This window comes from Entelurus aequoreus, linkage group LG09, assembly GCF_033978785.1.
Source record: "Entelurus aequoreus isolate RoL-2023_Sb linkage group LG09, RoL_Eaeq_v1.1, whole genome shotgun sequence".
Lineage (NCBI taxonomy): Eukaryota > Metazoa > Chordata > Actinopteri > Syngnathiformes > Syngnathidae > Entelurus > Entelurus aequoreus.
This window is the reverse complement of record NC_084739.1, coordinates 55,330,455-55,351,971: the sequence shown is the minus strand read 5'-3', so window position 1 is coordinate 55,351,971 and position 21,517 is coordinate 55,330,455. Positions and strand designations below refer to the sequence as shown.

The 21,517-nt window shown below is 38.3% G+C and overlaps 1 protein-coding gene across 1 annotated transcript in view; it reads right to left on the bottom strand.

Moving 5' to 3' along the window:
• Positions 1 to 3,968, bottom strand: part of LOC133657514 (ras-related protein ORAB-1-like) — a 29,513-nt gene extending 25,545 nt beyond the window's left edge. Inside the window, exon 1 of the mRNA XM_062058948.1 lies at positions 3,605 to 3,968. Within this exon, the coding sequence (XP_061914932.1) occupies positions 3,605 to 3,618 (14 nt within the window). The 5' untranslated portion in view covers positions 3,619 to 3,968. The remainder of the gene's footprint in view (positions 1 to 3,604) is intronic.
• Positions 3,969 to 21,517: the final 17,549 nt, after the last annotated feature.

The following is a 21,517-nucleotide window of genomic DNA, read 5'->3' as shown; positions in this document are numbered from 1 at the left end:
GGCGTGTTCTATGGAGCTAGGAGCTAGCAGAGGAGCTAGGAGCTAGCATAACAAACACGTAGGTGTTTTTATGCAGGATTAATTTGTGGCATATTAAATATAAGCCTGGTTGTGTTGTGGCTAATAGAGTATATATATGTCTTGTGTTTATATACTGTTGTAGTCATTCCCAGCTGAATATCAGGTACCGTGAGTATGCAGCCTTGGCTGCTAAACATTTGATAGCTTGACCGTATGTGCGCGTCACGTACGTAACTTTTTAAAAATATATAAGCTTTATGAACCTTGGGTTAGGTGAACGGTCTTTTGGGCTGAGTGATTGTGTGTGTTGATCAGGTGTTTGAATTGTATTGGCGTGTTCTATGGAGCTAGGAGCTAGCAGAGGAGCTAGGAGCTAGCATAACAAACACGTAGGTGTTTTTATGCAGGATTAATTTGTGGCATATTAAATATAAGCCTGGTTGTGTTGTGGCTAATAGGGTATATATATGTCTTGTGTTTATTTACTGTTGTAGTCATTCCCAGCTGAATATCAGGTACCGTGAGTATGCAGCCTTGGCTGCTAAACATTTGATAGCTTGACCGTATGTGCGCGTCACGTACGTAACTTTTTAAAAATATATAAGCTTTATGAACCTTGGGTTAGGTGAACGGTCTTTTGGGCTGAGTGATTGTGTGTGTTGATCAGGTGTTTGAATTGTATTGGCGCGTTCTATGGAGCTAGGAGCTAGCAGAGGAGCTAGGAGCTAGCATAACAAACACGTAGGTGTTTTTATGCAGGATTAATTTGTGTCATATTAAATATAAGCCTGGTTGTGTTGTGGCTAATAGGGTATATATATGTCTTGTGTTTATTTACTGTTGTAGTCATTCCCAGCTGAATATCAGGTACCGTGAGTATGCAGCCTTGGCTGCTAAACATTTGATAGCTTGACCGTATGTGCGCGTCACGTACGTAACTTTTTAAAAATATATAAGCTTTATGAACCTTGGGTTAGGTGAACGGTCTTTTGGGCTGAGTGATTGTGTGTGTTGATCAGGTGTTTGAATTGTATTGGCGCCTTCTATGGAGCTAGGAGCTAGCAGAGGAGCTAGGAGCTAGCATAACAAACACGTAGGTGTTTTTATGCAGGATTAATTTGTGGCATATTAAATATAAGCCTGGATGTGTTGTGGCTAATAGAGTATATATATGTCTTGTGTTTATTTACTGTTGTAGTCATTCCCAGCTGAATATCAGGTCACCCCCGGCTCTCACAGCATCTTCCCTATCTGAATAGCTTCAACTCCCCACTAGTCCTTCACTTGCACTTTACTCATCCACAAATCTTTCATCCTCGCTCAAATTAATGGGGAAATTGTCGCTTTCTCTGTCCGAATCTCTCTCACTTCATGCGGCCATCATTGTAAACAATAGGGAACTTTGCGTATATGTTCAATTGACTACGTCACGCTACTTCCGGTAGGGGCAAGCCTTTTTTTATCAGATACCAAAAGTTGCGATCTTTATCGTCGTTGTTCTATACTAAATCCTTTCAGCAAAAATATGGCAATATCGCGAAATGATCAAGTATGACACATAGAATAGATCTGCTATCCCCGTTTAAATAAAAAAAATTCATTTCAGTAGGCCTTTAAAGTCACTGTTTATGACATGCTACCCCGCAGACCCAGAAATTACAGACTCTCTCTAAAGTCATATGTGTAGGCATGACTAATATTCAATGTAGAAAAGAATGGCTGGTTCTTGGTGTTGTTTCACGCTATCTTATTGGGTAGCTTAGCTATTAGCATGCCTGCTCCTGGCTTGATTTCATTGTGTAACATGTTTAGCCTCGACCTCCAGTGACAATGATACTTGAGACATAATGAAATGCAGTTTATTTCCCACTTTGGAGGTGATGATTATTACCTTAGGGGAGTGGCTCCGACAACGTACGGAAATACAAAATAAGCTGCAAGGTTGTCAGTCGGGGGACTAAAAAATATACAGTGACAGCCAGAGAGAATCTACGTTTTTGATAGACATGAATCACAATGGTAATCACATACTTTTTCATGAAAATCAGTCAATTACGAATGGTGGCTATTGGATCGGAACATCTATAAAAATGACTATATTGTTAACAAAATGAATAAAACTACCTACAGTGGATATTTTTGTCTATATTGCACAGCTCTATGTTTGTTATCAGCAAATGAGGGCGATTTGGTTAAATTTTAGCTGCTAACATTAGCTATCTTTGAATATATATTGAATATATATTCTATCTTATAAAACAGCATGAGTGCAAACTGTTTATCACTTCTCTGGGACAGCTTTTGTTTGAGTGTATGCACTACAGACCTGTATGTATATTATGAATGTAACAATAAACAGTAATAATGATTACCGCTGTAAAATTCCTGACTGGTAATATTGTCGTATTAAATCAAAACGATCGAACACCGAGATTGATAACTGCACTTTGATAAACTTACAGACTGACTGGTGCTAGCTCGCTAGCTTAAATGCTAACATGATGACAGGAGACCCCTATGAAGAAACATGCCCTAGTCCAAATTTATATGAACACATTACTAATTGAGCAACTGAGCAGAGGTTAATCTAATCGTTCTGCACTTAACTGTGCACCCGTAGACACGATGCCCGCTAATAATAGCTGTTATTACGCACTTTTCATTTTAATAAATATTTAAGTGCTACAATACAAACCAACATTTAAAACAATAAAAGTTTAGCCAATAAAACAGATAAAATACTAAAGACAAACACTATCAGTGAAGCATAAGAAACACAACACATGCAAAATAGTGGGTTTCCAACAGTAAGTGTATTTATTTTAGGTATTTAAAAAAAAAATAGATTTCAGTGTGTGTATAAATACTTTTTGAGTTCATTCAACAATACTGCAATAATAATAGTCCTTGATCATTTTCAGCACCAGTTGTCTTACCGAGCTACAACTACAATTTAGGACAATTCTTCAGCAATTTAAGTAATAGTGAAAGATAGACATTTTTTAGTATAATATGTCCTCATAAACCACTATTAGAATAAAATGCTAGCAGTGGGGGTTGGTTTGAAAAAAATAAACCTAACCAATATAATTGGACATTATTTCACATTGTATGAGATACTGAAAATGTTTTTTTAATTGTAAGACACAAAAAAATATATATATTGGCATGTTTTATTCTCGGAAGTAAATCTATAAAATATCAATGTTTTAGCCTAACTACTGAAAATGAATAAATGACATTCGAATAATAAATTCGCTTCCAAAAATATTCTAATTTATTAAGATGCGCTAGTATTTATTAATGCTGTCAGGATGTACCACTCTTCTTACCCAATCCAAGCCTCCCACATCCACTACACGACACTTTAACATTTATTTTAAATAAGCCATCCCGTGCTAAGCATTTTAAAAAGAACAAAACATCCTGTGTTCATGAAAGACGTACATGGCAAGATCAGGTGGACGCGGAGCTGTCAGCTGACGTTAGCCTAGCCTAGCCTAGCTTAACCGTCAATGCCCATTTGCCTGCTTTTATACACACACATCTAAAGTGACGCTGCCTTTTTAATGAAGGTACTTACTATTCGGGATTCATTGTGCCTTTGTTGAGAAGTGTGTTCAGGTGTGGTAAAGGGCTCCTTCAGTTCGGCTGTGTGGAAATGGGAGCGGTGGCTAGCATACGCACTGACCGGCTGCTTGTCGCTGAGGGGAAAAAAATCAAAATGGCTGCAACTGCTACCAGGAAGAGTAGCCAACTCAGCTTGTTTACAGTGGGGAATAGCACAACTCGTAGCTTGGTTGCTCCTTTACAGGCGACTACGGAAATATGACATTAAACTTCAACGAACGGTTCAAGCGTCAAATGCGAAGTGGTCCCTCTCGACCTCGGGGAAAATCGTTACTGCATCTGCAACCTGTCAGGCTGAAACCGATGACATCAGTAGTGAAACGTGGCAAAGATGACTCTGCGCATGCCCATTTTTCACGTCTTATGACAAATGACGTCATCATAACTTGTCAACAGAAAATACTTTCATAAGCAATTAGGGGAATATTACAATTTACTGTTTATTAATATTACTAAGTATATACTGTCTCACACGCCATCAGACTGTACAACTCCTCTGGGATAATAAAAAAAACATTTTTTTTAAGTGCAATACATTTTCATAACATGGTCACTACTGCCTAGTTTCTCTTGTTATATTCTTATTTTTACTGTTATATTTGTATTCTTATTGTTTAAGAATTTTTATTCTTATTGTTATATTTTCAATTTTATTTCCATTTATACCCCCATTATTTACGTTTTACTTTAATTCGTTCTCAATTCTGTACACTGCTGCTGGAATTGTAATTTTCCTGAGGGAACTCTCCTGAAGGAATCAATAAAGTACGATCTATCTATTTCAGTCTCTTAATTTACTGGACTGACTTAATTTCTGTGAGAATTTCAATATTCTAAAATTAGATAAAGTCCTCAATAATATAAATATTATTAGATATTACACTAGTTTGCTTTGTCACCAAACAATACGCTTGCATGTAAATGTTTTGATAGCTTGCCAAGCAGTATATTAATCTACACTGAATTATTTTAGCATCTTTAATGTACAACTTGTACATCCTTTTATTTTTATATATGTGGTCATGACTGAAAAACGTTTCGAAACCCCTGAGATAAACCCACATGGCATTATATATGATACAAATAAATCTGCCATAGCACAGTTAGTGTTTAGTGCAATCTTGCTAAGTGCTATAGTATACCAACTGTTAACAGCTTTAGCTATTTTCCTGATATGAAAAATATCTACCTTCATGGCACGATAAAGAACAGCATGACCACTTTTTGGTACTTAGTGCTATGTTAGTAGGTGCTATAGTATACCAACGGTTAGCATATTAGCATTTAGCTATTTTCCTGATATGAAATAGTATCTCCCTACATGGCATAATATACGGCATATATACTTGCAAAGTGCTAGCATCCTAACTATTAGCATGTTAGCGATTCCCTTTGTATCAAGTAGCATCCTAAGTTATGATTATAATGATACTTATCATTGTGGCTGTAGTTTGTCCCACTCAGGAAGCTAAAAAAGATATCAAATTATTTTACAATAAATAACAACTGCAATGTACCAACACAATACATTATAAACTGTTTTCATCCCAGATGTAACATTCAGATAAAGTTCCTGTTTGTCCAAAGTGGATAACAATTTTATTTTATAAATGTATAAAACTTTACACAACCTTATTTTGATGGTAGGTTTATCGTCGACTTCAGGAGGCATCAGTCCAGCCACACTCCACTCTTCATCAATGGCACAGCAGTGGAGATCGTAAGCAGCACTAAGTTCCTGGGGGTGCATATAACTGACAATATGACCTGGTCCCTACACACCGGAGCTCTTGTAAAAAAAGCTCTGCGGCCCATGCACTTTTTGCGTCGGATGAAAAGAGCACAGCTCCCTCCCCCCATTCTTACCACATTCTACAGAGGCACTATAGAGAGCCTACTGACCAACTGCATCTCTGTCTGGACTGGAGCCTGCAGTGCCTCAGACTGGAAGTCTCTGCAGAGAGTGGTGAAGACGGCGGAAAAGATCATCAGGACTCCTCTTCCTCCTATCCAGGAAACCGCAAAAAGCCGCTGCCTGACCAGGGCTCAGAAAATCTGTAGAGACTCCTCTCACCCCCACCAAGGACTGTTTTCACTGCTTGTCTCCAGAAAGAGGTTCCCCAGCCTCTGTAGCAGAGCCTCCAGGTTCTGTAACAGCTTCTTCCCTCAGGCCATACGACTCTTGAACACATCATAATAATCCCCTCAATTCCCCCCCAAAACGGATTAACTCGCTGGAATATAAAGACAATATAACATACATCCATAAACGTGAATGCATATGCAAAAGTGCAATATATTTATCTGCACAGTAATTTATTTATTTATATCTGCACCGTATTGCTCTTTTATCCAGAACTACAACGAGCTAATGCAACGAAATGTTGTTGTTATCTGTACTGTAAAGTTCAAATTCGAATGACAATAAAAGGAAGTCTAAGTATTTTGATAGTGAAAGAGAGAACATCAACAATAAATGGAGAGAACAAAGAAACTTATATTCAAAAAATTGTGAAGTTATTCATGGCCAAGTAAAAAGTAGGAATGTATCAATCCATAACTGTTTTGTAAGTAAATTGGGCAGAAGAGGCAATGCTGTAAACCTGGGCCGCTCCAGGCTAAATTTTGGCCCTGAACATAAATGTATTTTGAGCCAAGTAGTGAAATCAGTTTGTTTTTTTAATTGATTGAGAACAGCAGACACGATTAATATCCAATCAATTCCTTATGTTTGACAAATCCTGATCAATCAAAGTCACTTGGAAAAAAGACAGGGAGGCTCATTCAAACCCAGCTTAATAGTGTCATACGTCACATGGCATGTCATTAATGCTGATGTCAGCTGCAGAGTGCTTAAAATGAAGAAGTAAAAAACAACTGAATCAGAAGAACGAAACATAGCACACTGATAATTGCTGACGTCAGGTAGATAGGAAAGTTCTGATTGTCATATTATTGGCAACCAAATAAGCAAAACGTTTTTTTCTCAATAATACTATGGGTGGCTCTTGAGAGTAAATATTCATCTTAAATATGCATAACAGTGTGTGAGAAAAGCTCCATGTAAATCTCTGGTCATTGTCAATGTGTAGATTACATCATGCTTTGATGCAATGTCCCAAATTCTTCCATATCAGTTGGAAGCACAGTTTTTAATGATCATTTAAAAGAAGGCATTCTTCTCCACTTCCATTTACCTTGTGTTAAATGGGTCCTAAAACCAACTTTTCTTACCTGTTGGTTTATGTGTATTTGGGAAATTTGGAGGCTAGATCACAGAGGCATGGCGGAGATATTTATAAAACAATCTTGCCTTCTTCAAAATAGGAAGTGTTTTCAATGTTTACAAAAATCATAAAATGACTCCTTGAAGATAACCTTTGTTTTTTTACTACCTAAGCTAGGGGTCGGCAACCCAAAATTTTGAAAGAGCCGTATTGGACCAAAAATACAAAAAAAACAATTTGTCTGGAGCCGCAAAAAATTAAAAGCCTTATATAAGTGTTATAATGAAGGCAACACATAATGCAAGTGTGTATATTAGCTATATTAGCCTACCATCAGAGGCTGACGCAAATCTTCGTTGACAGAAAGATAAGTAAAGGAAATTAATTTAGCTCAAATATACCTACAAATGAGGCATAATGATGCAATATGTACATACAGCTAACCTAAATAGCATGTTAGCATCGATTAGCTTGCGATCATCTCTCTCTAGGTCGTCCTCAGACGAGCCTTCCATCGTTGCTTCCAGTCATCCCGATTCTCCATACATTTGGCCAGTTCCTTGGTACTCTGAGCTCCTGCATCCTTCTTGAGTACATCCACGTATGTTAGTGTGGGACGTCCTCTTGACCGATGCCCATGTGTTGGTTCCCACAGTACCAATTTGCTGGCTGGCAGCTCCTGATGCCTTTGGCAGTGCCCTGCTAGTCTCATTCTCCTTACAGCAATCTTCTCGCTCACCCTTGGTATTCCCCTGTAGAGGATTCTGTTGGTTACGTGCGCACTCTTGTTGATGTTATGCACTGCACGCAGCATCCTGGTGTAGCAACCATCCAGAGACCTCTCCAGGGTTGGCTTCAGGGTCCAGCATTCGCTGCCATAGAGGAGAACGGACTCAACTGCCGCGCAGAAGAAGCTGAGTTTGATTTGGCGGGGGAGGTTGGAGCTCCATACACTGGTCATGCCGTTCAGGACCCTCCATGCAAGTGCCTTCCTCACTTTTAAATCCTGCTCAGTTGAGTTGACCCATCCGCCCAGGTATTTGAAGTCCTCAACTTCTTTCAGCACAGTGCCTCCTGCTGTTATCAGAGGTTGATGTTCTGGTGGAACATTGTAGGTCATGACTTCAGTTTTCTTGGCATTTAGCCTAAGGCCAACCTTGGCGCACTCTAGCTCTACCCTGTGTAGGAGTTCTTGTGCTTGTTCCACGTTGTTGGAGAGCAGACTGATGTCATCCGCATAGTCAAGGTCTGTCAGGACCACTGCCGGTTGTCGACTCGACTTCCTTGGTGTCAGCGTGAAGCCAAGTTCCTGCTCTCGCCCATTTATTGCCTTCCTGAGCACATGATCAAGGACTGACCAAATATGCCTGATCAGCACTCCAACGAGTCAATAACATCAACAAAGCTCATGTAACCCTAGTTACGAACTAGTAATAGAGGAAACAGGTGAGTAGTAGTCAATGGTGTAAATATCGAACTGGACTAGTATCAGAAGGATCCTAGGGTTTTTAAGAGCCAGTGTTGCATATCAATAATGACACAGACAACGATGAACTTGAATGTTGAATGGCCAAACATGTATTGAAAAGTGCACATAGAAATTTACAACAACTGCAGTATATGAAAAATAATGAAAAAGAATAAGAAAAGCCGGCAGAATAGAAACCCTTTTTTCAAAGTTCCCAAAGTTTGTTTAAATAGTTCGTTGGGGCCCGTTTCTCTGTAGCTAACAGTGCACTGTGTAACTATTGTCCTACCACACAGACCGTGGGGGAGGGGACGTCAACACTGCACCACAGTGTCCAGATTCTCAGGTAGCTCGCCACCCAGTATGCACTGGGAATCGGATCGATGGATCTCGGGAATGGGGGGAAATCAGTGTTGGAGTTGGAGAGACTGCGGAGCCTCTCATCCACCTGGGCTGGAAGGGCGATGTCGTCCTCTCCACACAAGGTGCTCCAAGGAATTAAGATGGTATTTGAATCACCCAATCAAAAAACCTGACCTAACAATTGATCAGACAAGACCCAATAGCTTGTATTATTCACACACACTGGTTTCAACTGTGTTCTTAAATAACCATGAATTAGCTTAAATACTTTTAACTAGCATTAATTAGCTCAATCATGTCATTAATCACCAATCATGTATCTCAAATGCTTTGGTTTACAATGTATTTGTTTTCAAAATATGAAATATCAAAATAAAAGTTAAGCGCTTATTATAGTTATTTTTTTCCAATTGTTCAAATATTCAAAAATGTATGAACTGTTTCTTCAAATACAAAAATACAAATACTATTTAAATGCACCCTTAAGTTCACAATTAAACGAGGTAGGTTAATTGCACAAAGTTCACATTAATGTTCAAAATGGACTTTTGTGTAGCAACTTGGAGGTATATAAGGTTAAAACGTGCTAAATATCTCCCTTGCTAGCACAGGTGAGAGATGCACTAAAAATTACCCCTTCAATCACTAAATCAAAAGTACTCAGTAATCTATTACTTCAGTAAAACAAAAATAATCACAGTGTTCCCAGCATGTGCTGTAAACATAAACAAAATAAATATCACCAACACTTATGGCTCAAATAAAACATCACATCATTGTTATTCACTCACCGCTGATCAAGTGAAATGACTGCACACAGGATATCAGTCAGTGAATATTACACTCGGATGTCACACTGCTCTACAAGGTTCAAACAACACAATATACGGATCAAAAGTTGTATAACAACATTAGAAATGTGGATGGATCGAATTGCAAGCTTATTTTCAAGCCTTACCGAGTGACAATCATGGAGACAGGTAATTTTTACCTCTGCAATTTCTGTTAAGACACCATGTTTGTGTCAACATTTTTATGTATATTGTGTATTTTCTATTTTAACAACTTGTAGAGCAGGTTAAAAATATAAATGAATAACGTAAAATGCTGATTAGTTTGTACCTGTTTTAACACTTAGTTATTTAACTGAAATTAATGTATCGTTACTAAATGAATTATTTTAACTCAAATTAATGATTTCAACTTCAGGCATATGGTGTTTTCAAGCCTGGGTTACACCCTCCCCTCCTGAACTCATGTACGTCCCTGTACATGGTAACAAATTAGTTATTAGCAATAACTTAAACTGTTATCATTTGACGGGATGGGGCAAGGGGATTGTTCTCAGCCTCACTTAGAGCATCGGCCAAAACTGTGGTAAGCCCATGGAAGAATGATTTCACCACTGTGACCAAGGGATTTCCGAGTTCGACATAGTCAAGACGCTTTGAAGGCTGACGACTTCTCTCTGATTTCCTGACAGAGGTATCCATGCCTGTTTGTTTCTCTGTCTCTTCAGTTGCTGTTTCCGTTTCATCCAACTTGTCCATTTCTCTCTCCTCAGCTTCTTCATTTCCAGGTAAGTTGCTGTTTTCGACAGAACATTTAGTATCAGGTAAGTCACTTTCATTTGGGTTTAGTTCTTGTTCAGTAGGAATGATTTCTTCAGTAGGTAAGTTCTCAGTGTCACCCTGAGGGCTGGTAGATTCGTTAAGCACCAGGGGACTATCTGATGTACCATCAGACATATCAGATGGGTTGTCACTTCCAGGATTGCAATCAACATCGTGGGAATTTACTGAATTTTCGACAGGACATATGCCTGGAGGTTTAGCATGCTTTGTATATTGCTCAGTAGACATAGATGGATCAGGCGGTTCTGGACTTTCATGGATGGTGGGGACCTTAGGGTTTGGTGATTCTCTAAACCAGTAGACTGGAGTGAGATTATTATCCTCCTCTTCTTCTTCCAGGGAATGATCAGCATCCACAGCTGGGTTTGCACGAGTTGCTGGTCTGCGTCTTGCAGACTGCTGGGCAGGCTCAATGTTTTCCCCTGCAGGCAAGTATCCACATGGGAGAAGTAAATCTCTATGCAGTGTCCTGAGAGGACCATCCTTGTTTTCGGGTTTGACCGTATAGACAGGGAGAGTACCTGCTCTGCTCACAACTACATGGATAGTTGACTCCCATTTGTCTGAGATCTTATGTTTCCCACGGATGCGGACATTTCTGATTAATACTCGGTCTCCAACTTTCAAGTCTGAGGCAGTTACACGCCTGTCAAATCTTGTTTTGTTCTTATGTGCTATCTTAGCAGCATTGTCCATGGCTATTTTGTAGAAATGATGTGACAGGCTTCACTCCATACGAGCTATTTCTCAAATTATCATTACTGTGCACTTTAACAAATGTCTTTGCTAAAAGTTCTGCTTTTTCTTTATTTTCTACCACACACCGTGTCCCATCTTTCATCACATGATTGTTATGTTCACTTCTGATCCCTGACATTTTCTTGATCATTCCCCACACTTGGCCTAAAGGAGTAGTTCTATTTAATGATTCATAAAACGTTCTCCAATAGTGTTTTTTTGTCTTTTTAATAACGTACCTTACTTTAGCTTGGTGCCTTTTATATTGGATCATATCTTGGAAATTATGTGTTCTTCTCAATATTCTAAATGCTCTATTCCGTTCTTTTATTGCGTCTGTGCACGCTTGTGTCCACCACGGCACTATCTTCCTTCTTTTCCCTATACTACTCCTTGGTATGCTTTTTTTGGCTGCTTCTATTATGCACTTTGTAATATCTGTATTTATTTGTTCAATATCTTGATTTATATCCACTTCCTTTAATGTCATGTCGGTACTTTCCCTAAATTGTCCCCAATCACCGTGATTATACTTCCATCTTCCTTCTTTTTTAGTGCTTTCTGTCCTTTGGTTTATGTTTATGTGAATGAAGATTGGGTAGTGATCACTTCCTATAGTGCTGTCTTTATTTACTTCCCATTCTACCTTTCCTGCTAACCCTTGTGACACCAGTGTTAAATCTATTGCTGTTTCTTTACCCGTAACTACATCTAATCTTGTTCCCGACCCATCATTCACACACACCAGTTCTTTTTCCTCCAAAAATGCTTCCAATGTTTCCCCATTCCAGTCATCCCTTTCACCCCACATTGTGCTATGTGCATTAAAGTCACCACACCAAATGATATTGCCACTCCAGTGCTCGACTATTTTTTCTAGTTGATGAGTTTGTAATTTCTTGCACGGATTATAGAAGTTTAGCACTTTGTATCTTTCTTTATTATTCCATACTTCTACCCCTACTATTTCTAGTTCTTGTTTTTCTTTTAATATTGTATAATGCATGTCTTCTTTAATAAATATGGCACATCCTCCTCCTTGCCCATCATTCCTATCTTTACGTATTGTTACATATCCTTTTATTATAAAGCTCAATTTTGGCTTCAGCCAGGTTTCTTGAATACATATTATATGTGGTTTATTTTTCATATTATTAATATATCCCTTTAGTTCCTGTCAGTTTGCTACTAAACTTCTGGCATTCCACTGAATAATCAACATGGCGTTGGATTGTGGTAACATGACTCTGTCTCGTCTACTCTCTGTAGTTCACCTTGTACCTGTTCCCAAGATAGTTCTTTTAAATTTAAGAACTTTGCTGCTGCTTTGACAATTATTTTGATCTTCTCAGTTTTATTTCTTGCCTGTTCTGTACAGTTTATGACATATGCCAGGAACACAACTAGCTTGTCCATAGAAAGTCCTGTATTTGTTGCCTCTTGTTTTTTATTACTTGAACTATTGCCACTTCTGTCTCGTTCTGAACTATTCTCACTTCTATCTTGTTCTGCACTTTCTTGATTTCTTACTTTAACTGCCTCTGCGTATGTAATATTTCTTTCTACTCTGATTTGCTGTACTTTTGTTGCCTGTTTCCTAATGACACATCCCCCATACGCTGCTGTGTGATTCCCGCCACAGTTACAACATTTGATCAGATCATTATCTCCACATTGTCCATATTCATGCTCCCCTCCACACCTTCCACATCTCAACTTAGCATGACACACACTGGCTATGTGCCCATAGCGTTGGCACTTGAAGCAGCGTACTGGGGGTGGAACGTAAGCTCTAACATAAAAGCTTAAAAACCCAATCATGATTCTCTGCGGGAGGACTTCCTCGACAAACTGTACTAGCACTGATTCGCTCTCCGTCTTTTCTCCATTTCTATATGCCATCATTCTTGTCAACATCTTGACAGTTCCCCCTTTTATTTGTCTTTTCAATTCTTCTAAATTTTCACCTCTTGGAATTCCTGTCACTACTCCTCTTGCCCCCTTTCGTTCTCCCACTTCGATTTTTTCCTTTATTATCTTATTGCACAGTTTTTGCAACCGCATTGCTTTACTTTTTTGCTCTCCATTTTTGCATTTAATCAAAAGTCGCCCGTCCCTAAGCACCTTCGCTATCTCCACCTCTCCGATGTCCTTCTTTAACCCCTTAACCAGTGTCATTAAACTTATGTCATTCATATCTTGACTTGATTTAAATGTATATATAATCCTATAATTATCTTCCATAGTCTTTTTCCTTGTTTCTACTTCTTCATCTTCTTCATGGGCTCTTTTAGCACTCGACTTTCCCTCATGCCCTCCGCTCCCCTTCTTTCCTTTCTCCCCTCTAGTCCTATCCACGTCCATACCTTCCTCATACATCCCGTCACTATCCCCTTCCATCTCGATCCAGTCACAAAACAGTTTATGCACAACCGCCAAGAAGATTTGGATACTCTCACGTGTTTAGCCACCGCTCTTGGTTTACTTCCGCCTTCTCGACCCTCTCCCCCGCCAGGGGAGTTTCTCTTCTTCCACACTACAGGAAGTTGCGTCATAAAACGAGCGACACGGAAGGGCTCACAGGCTCACTGATTGCCCTCTGAAGGTGACAATCATGGAGACAGGTAATTTTTACCTCTGCAATTTCTGTTAAGACACCATGTTTGTGTCAACATTTTTATGTATATTGTGTATTTTCTATTTTAACAACTTGTAGAGCAGGTTAAAAGTATAAATGAATAACGTAAAGTGCAGATTAGTTTGTACCTGTTTTAACACTTAGTTATTTAACTGAAATTAATGTATCGTTACTAAATGAATTATTTTAACTCAAATTAATTATTTCAACTCCAGGCATATGGTGTTTTCAAGCCTGGGTTACACTCACGTTTGTGCATTCACACACAGCATAAAACGTTTGGTTGACAAAATGAGACAGAGGAGGAGTGGCATAAAACAAATCTTTCTGTGGCAGCATCAGAGAAAATTTGTACATATAAACAAACTACGGTGAGTTCAAGGATCGCTGAAATTAGTAGGACAAAACGGTGCTAGCCAAATACTCTTATCAGTGAAGCATGTTTAACATAAACAGTGGGATTTCTAACAATTAGGAAGGTTTGTGTCATGTTTGTCCTCCTACAGAAAATATATTAAAACAAACAAACAAAAAACTTTTTCCATTTTCACACATCTCTGAAAGAGGTCCTGGTTAGCCACTAGGGCGGCGCAATGCGGCTCTAGAGCCGCGGGTTGCTGACCCCCGCGGCTGCACTTTTGCAGTGCTGTAGGAGTTTTGGACTATCTTGGGGCTCATCTGTCCAGGGGCCTCACCTGGATCCACAACACTTCCTGTCTGCTCAAGAAGGCACACCAGCATCTCTACCTACTCAGGAAGCTGTGGAGTAATGGACTCGGGAGCGCCATGCTTAGGAGCTTCTACAGATATGTGGTGGAGAGCACCCTTAGCACCAGCATAGCAGTGGGGCACAGCAGGTGCACGGCTGAAGAGAGGAAGGCACTGTAGAGGGTGGGGAAAGCTGCTCAGAAGATGGTGGGGAGCAGCCGTCCCACCACCACCACAGACATCTTCATCAGCAAATGCTGTTAGAGGGCTCGCTGCATCACAAAGGATTCCAACCACCCTGCACACCCTCTCTTTAATCCTAACATCAACTGCATGCATGCATATTGTAGCAAAGGCATGGGCCTTTTGATTGTGGTAATGGTTTATTTGGAACATAGTAAATAAAGTTACATTCAAGAGCATCACATAGCTTTACAATTCAAAATGTCTGAAAATGAGCAGGAAGAAGCAAGTTTGATCAAATCCATTCCCTGCTCCATGTTGCAGCAGTTACTAATAGTTTGTTCACTTCTTGTGTTTAACACAAACCCAATATTCAAACAGTTAAACTTATTGTAATTTAATTAATTGGTAGAGTGCAATATCCTGAAAATCATGTTCAAAGCACATACACAAGTTATTCTAAACAACATTCAAAACAGATTTGTTAAACGAGAATGTAATTATAATCTAAAAGCAACTGAGCCCTTTACTAAATCGAGATTTAGAACAGGGATAAAGGAGAGAAGCATTTTAATTAAAAGGTGTTTGTTTTATTTCACTGTCAAGATTGTTCCATAAAATATTGAAATCTCCTGCTGTATTTACAAAAATTTACAAATTACAATGATGAAAATATACGATTGAGTAAATTATTGTTTACATGTTTAGTTATTTGTTGTATGTTATTAAATATGTATGTTATGAATAGATATAGCCAGTCTACAGAATTGAACAACAATGTAACTGTATGAATAAGGAGCAGCTATAAGTTTTACTACTTTCTGCTACTTTTCGTTCATTATTTATTTAAAATATTATGTTGATTGTTTTTTTGTTTGACCCTAAAATGAATGAAATAAAAAAATAACATGTTTTACCTTTATTTATAGAATAATAAAATAAATGTTTTTTTTTAGACAAAGATTATTTATGTCTTTAATATTTGTTTGCTTACTATGGTATATTATTTATTATTTATTTGTTCACTGTTCTGTTACAGAGAACAAGGAAATTGGATAAAATTGCTATGGTATGAAAAGGGGTAGGATTAAATAAGCTTTGCTTCTTCCTACTTCTTTTCGGACGTGCTGTAATGAAACAACTGAAAATGTGTGATGAATTACACTGTATGGTATGCATGTCCGAAATAAACTGTGTGTATGGGGGCGGGGTTGGGGGCGTGGTTAAGAGGGGAGGAGTATATTTACAGCTAGAATTCACGAAGTCAAGTCAAGTATTTCATATACATATATATATATATATATATATATATATATATATATATGTATATATATAGATATATATATAAATATATATATATATATATGTATATATATACATATATATATATATACATATATATATATATGTATATATATACATATATATATATATATATACATATATATATATATATATATATATATATACATATATATATATATATACATACATATATATATATATATATATGTATATAAGAAATATATATATGTATATAAGAAATACATATATATATATAAATGTATATAAGAAATACTTGACTTTCAGTGAATTCTAGCTATATATATGTATTTATTTTATTATATATATAAAGGGCAGCACGGTGGCAGAGGGGTTAGTGCGTCTGCCTCACAATACGAAGGTCCTGAGTAGTCGTGAGTTCAATCCCGGCCTCGGGATCTTTCTGTGTGGAGTTTGCATGTCCTCCCCGTGACTGCGTGGGTTCCCTCCGGGTACTCCGGCTTCCTCCCACCTCCAAAGACATGCACCTGGGGATAGGTTGATTGGCAACACTAAATTGTCCCTAGTATGTGAGTGTGAATGTTGTCTGTCTATCTGTGTTGGCCCTGCGATGAGGTGGCGACTTGTCCAGGGTGTACCCCGCCTTCCGCCCGATTGGAGCTAAGATAGGCTCCAGAGACCCCCGCGACCCCGAAGGGAATAAGCGGTAGAAAATGGATGGATGGATATATATAAATAAAATAAATACTTGAATTTCAGTGTTCATTTATTTACACATATACACACACATAACACTCATCTACTCATTGTTGTACTTGAAAGTCTTGATTAAAAAAAAAATAAAACACCTTTCACTATTTGAGTAGCCTTTGTTCTGTCATTTGCGTACTGGCGAGTGATCTCTGAATCCGGGAACATATCCTTCACGGATTTGTTGAAGACATCCGCAAATGAGAACGGGATGTTGCTTCCAGGTATCAGCATAGCCATCTTTGTTTCGGCATATGTTACACCATCGGGTCTCCATTTAGCGAGGTGGCCCATAATACGGGGCTGGGACCGGTGCTGCGTTGCCGCCGCTTTGTGCTTCGCTGACCGTTCATGACTGAGTATATCTGTTCGGCCACCGTGTTCAATGGAGAAGTCTGTTCTACAAAATTTACAGGCAGCATACCCCTTCCCCTTTGAACTGTCCTGGATAGACTGAAATTCTTGTTTCCATTCGTTTTGGAACTTACAAGCGTATTTCTTCATCTTACTCGTTCTTCTGCTTCGTCTCCTTGTTGTCTGAGCAGTTGTGCACTCTCTAAAAGCCGTAGATGTTATAACATGATTGGGCAGGTACGCTGTTTATATTGTGGGAAAGCGGACGTGAAAACAGGCTGTCCTCACTCAGGTCCGGATGGACCTGGAGGGGGCATGGCCTCCAGCTCCGGCTGAAAATCGGGAGATTTTCGGGAGAATATTTGACCAGGGAGGTTTTCGGGAGAGGCGCTGAATTTCGGGAGTCTCCCGGAAAATTCGAGAGGGTTGGCAAGTATGCCCGGTACTACCGACAGAATTCGGTCTGTACCTATAAAAGTACAGAATATGGTAGTCATCTCTAGTGCTTACATTGTCTTAAATTAAAATTTTCCCTGACGTCTCCTCTCTTGTTGTAAAATATGTTGTACATTATTTGGTAGTGAAGTGAATTATATTTATATAGCGATTTGCTCCAGTGACTCAAAGCGAAATCCATTATCCACTATTAAGATAGATTTGCAGTGTGCATGGTACTGGGAACAAGGTTGGTCTTGCCCAAGGACACAAAAGCAGTGACTAAGATGGCGGAAATGGGTTTCTAACCAAGAACCCTTTAAGGGGAACTGCACGTTTTACAATTCTGCCCATCGTTCACCATCATGAGAGAAAAGAAAAAGGGGCTCAATTAAAGCCCATATACACGCTGCAAGTATAAATATGATGTAGCAACATTCACATTCATAATAATATGTAATAATGTACAATATTTACTGTATCTTGAACCTGAATATACAAAGGATGAACTACTGGTTATAGAATCGAGCATTAAGAGAGAGTGAAACCTTGGAGCAGACAGAAGCCGAGCGAGTGAGGTTGGTGTGATTAGACACTGCAAATGTGGAACTTGGAGCAAAGTTATGCCGACAGAAATGGCATGCACACCCAAAATCAAGTGGAAAACGTCCCCGGCAAGCTGGACCAAAAAGACATCAGGTAAGTCACTGTAATATTGATCACGATACAGCACATTACTGACAACTACAGTACATACGCTGTCAAGCTAGCTCTGCACAAACAAAACAAAATTAAATTGTGGGCTAATACTTTACGGATACTGCAATAGGATTGTTCATGTTTTTCAGTCAGTGCAGATTGGTGTTGTATCGTATTGTGTTGTGCATTACAAACTCAAAAGCCATTCAGCTGCTGATGCAAGAAGCTTGCATACCTCTTGCCGTAGCTAGCCTACGGCTAATGTCGTAGGATGCCTTTAAAAGGCCATGTGTTACTACGCTAGATAAACCGTTCCTCAGTGTTCGCTCTTACAATAACAATTGGCCCATTGCCACTAAAAGATCAGGAACCTCTAGTTTCTGGAACTAGAGATTCCTTTACAAGTGTGTGGTTTGTGTTTCTACCATATTTCACAGTTCAGAGTAGTTTATACAAATCAGGCTGATGACATATGGAGGAGTGGTTTAGTATATTTCTACACTGATACCATGTAAATAAATGGACACTATTAAGTCACAGTTCTTTTACTAAAAAGTAAGTAAATGAAATACAAGGCAATAATATATAACATGATATGATTTAAAACATAAAGTGTACCAAATTCTTCATAAAAAGTCAGGCTTGTGTCCTCAGTTTCCAACAGTCAGAAAGTCGTCCTCTCAGTAAATTATGAATTCATGACGGTAAGGCGGTTCATTGTGGTCCATTTCAGGAGTAAATAACAATATATAAATAATGAATGTCAGGGTTTATCTCACGCCGACAACACAAACCATCGGCTTTAGCGTTAGCTTGTAAGCATTAGCATTCTGTTCACTCAGGTTGAGGTAGGCTGACCATATGTCCTCTTTTCCTCGGACATGTCCTCTTTTGCGCGGGTGTCCGGGGTGTCCGGGCGGGGTTTCTTAAATGCCTCAAATGTCCGGCATTTTGAGTTAGGGTTGAGTGTATTTTCAATGTACGTCCAGGGTTAAGTTAAGAAGGGGTTAAACAAAACAAACTGTGAAGATGCGCACGCAGAAACATTCGTGAGGGGGGGGCAGAGACACAGAGCGAGAGAGCTAGTGAGTGGAGACAGACATGAAAACAAGAAATGCCGAAAAGTAAATGCAACTTCACGGATGATTTGCGGAAAAAGTATTTGTGTGGGAAGCAGAATGCACTGTGTGCAAAGCAGGAACGTATGTATCTGTGGCAAATAAAGGGGCCAATGATCTACAAGCCCATATCCACACCACAAAGCACAAAACAGCTGTGCAGGGCGAGAGCTCGTCTGCTGTTTTTTGTTCAAATGTAATTAACTTCTTTTGAGGCATTATTTATGTTTAGATTATATACAAGAGGTTATTTTGAATATTTCTACCTCTGTACTTTTTTTCCAAAACTGTGAATGTTACAGAATATAAGTGTGACTTATTTTGTTATACTGTCAAGCAGTGTTGGCGTTAACACACTTTTTGTGTCTTTTTAACGCATTAAAATCAGAAAGGACGCAGATTTTTTTTATTTTACCATTTTGCGCCCCACAGCTAATGTTTAAAGGCCCATGGCACATTCTAAAAATACTATTAAAATAAACAAAAACATAACAAAAGTAAAATAAAAAAGCTTATAGGTGAAATGTAATTTAGAAAGTTGCAATGTTGACTAATAAAACAAAAATGTTTTTTTTTTCTTTCAAACTGTCATTGCTCAAAACATAATAATAATCAAAATCAATGTTATTATGAATTATTGACCTATCAAAGGTTCTGATTACTTCAATTCAAATATTCCATTAAGAAAAATATTTTTGGTGGAAGATTTTGCATATTTTGTGTGTTTGCCATAAAAAACATAGTTTTGTTTGACAAAAAAGGGCGGAAAACAAACAAACAAAAAAACAACATAAAAAAAACTAAAACATTTTGAAATGAGGAATAGATGTGAAGTTGATGTAGACTCCAGAGATTTAAACGTTAAATATAAAATGTATGTATGCCCTGGCACACCATTATCATAATTTCATGACCGAAGCAAAACACTTTTTACACTTTTATACTGAAATAAATACACCTACAACTTATTCAATAAAAACATAGAAAAAACTAGCAGCAGTGGTAAAGTTTAGATCCATGAAGGAAAGAAGAAAGTGAATGAATGTTTATAACTGAATACATTTACATATGTATACACATTTATTTTCTTTTGTATGATTTTTTTTAATGAATTAAGTAACGTTTATGACAACTTTTTTCCAAAACACAACATAGAATGTGAGATATAACCGGATAATGCATACATTTGTTATTTATTTTCAAAATGCTTACAAAAAAGTGGTACCCCAAAAATGTACTGTGGCAACCCATTTTTATGACTTGATGGGGTCCCTGGGACACCATTTTGAAAATTCCTAGCGCCAACACTGCTGTCAACAGAGGAGAAAAAATGCTTTATTTAAATAAATATATTTTTTATGAAGCAAGTTCGAGTATCATTGGCAAATTTTCACCTAGTCCCGGCCTTGGCGTGCTGCCCGCCTTGGCACGCATATATATGTCCTCTTTTTGGGATTTCAGAATATGGTCAGCCTAGGTTGAGGCTAATAACTAAACAAATGGAGTGTCACTGACTACTTATACAACATGTAATAAAGTAAAAAGTTAATATTTGTAGTCATTTACCTTTGTTCCACTTGTGTGCTGCCTCCTTTATTTCACATTTATCCAACAAAGTCAGAATAGTAAGCAGCTGATGCCGTTGCTTTGAGTACGGCTTCCTACTCCTCCGTAAATACATTTAAAAGAGCCTGTTTCAGATAACGAAATGAAGTTTGTAAAAACTAATAAACAACAATAAACTGCACAAATCGAGTTTAAAGACTACGGCTGAGTAAAAACACTCCAAGATAGTTCCACAGATTAGCGTTTTTCAGCACATTTCCCACAAATGTTGCTGCAAGTTGAAAGTTCCTTTGATTATGTTCTTCTTTCTCTTCGTTGTCAAGTTTGTTGTAATAGAAATATACAAGAAATAAGAAATAAGTGCCCGCAATGGCGGTTGTGTGTTTGTAAAATACGTTTTAGGAAAATTCCCAATGGCGTTCAACCAATCAGCATTGAAGAGCACAGCCCGCCCTCGGAAAGGGTCAGGATAGCTTTAAAAAGTCCCACCCAGCTAGAAGGAACTCCGAAAGTTCCTAAAGAACTAAATCTACCCGGGTAGTTTTTTTGGTCGAAACACATGGAGCACTTTATTTACCCGTAAGTGGGAAAGTTCCTGAAAAAGATCCTGCGGTGGAAAAGGGCCAAAGGTCGCTAAAGCTTGGTTATTATACATGTTACGGAATGTAAATTAAGTCTTGTTGGCAGTTTTTGGATGCATT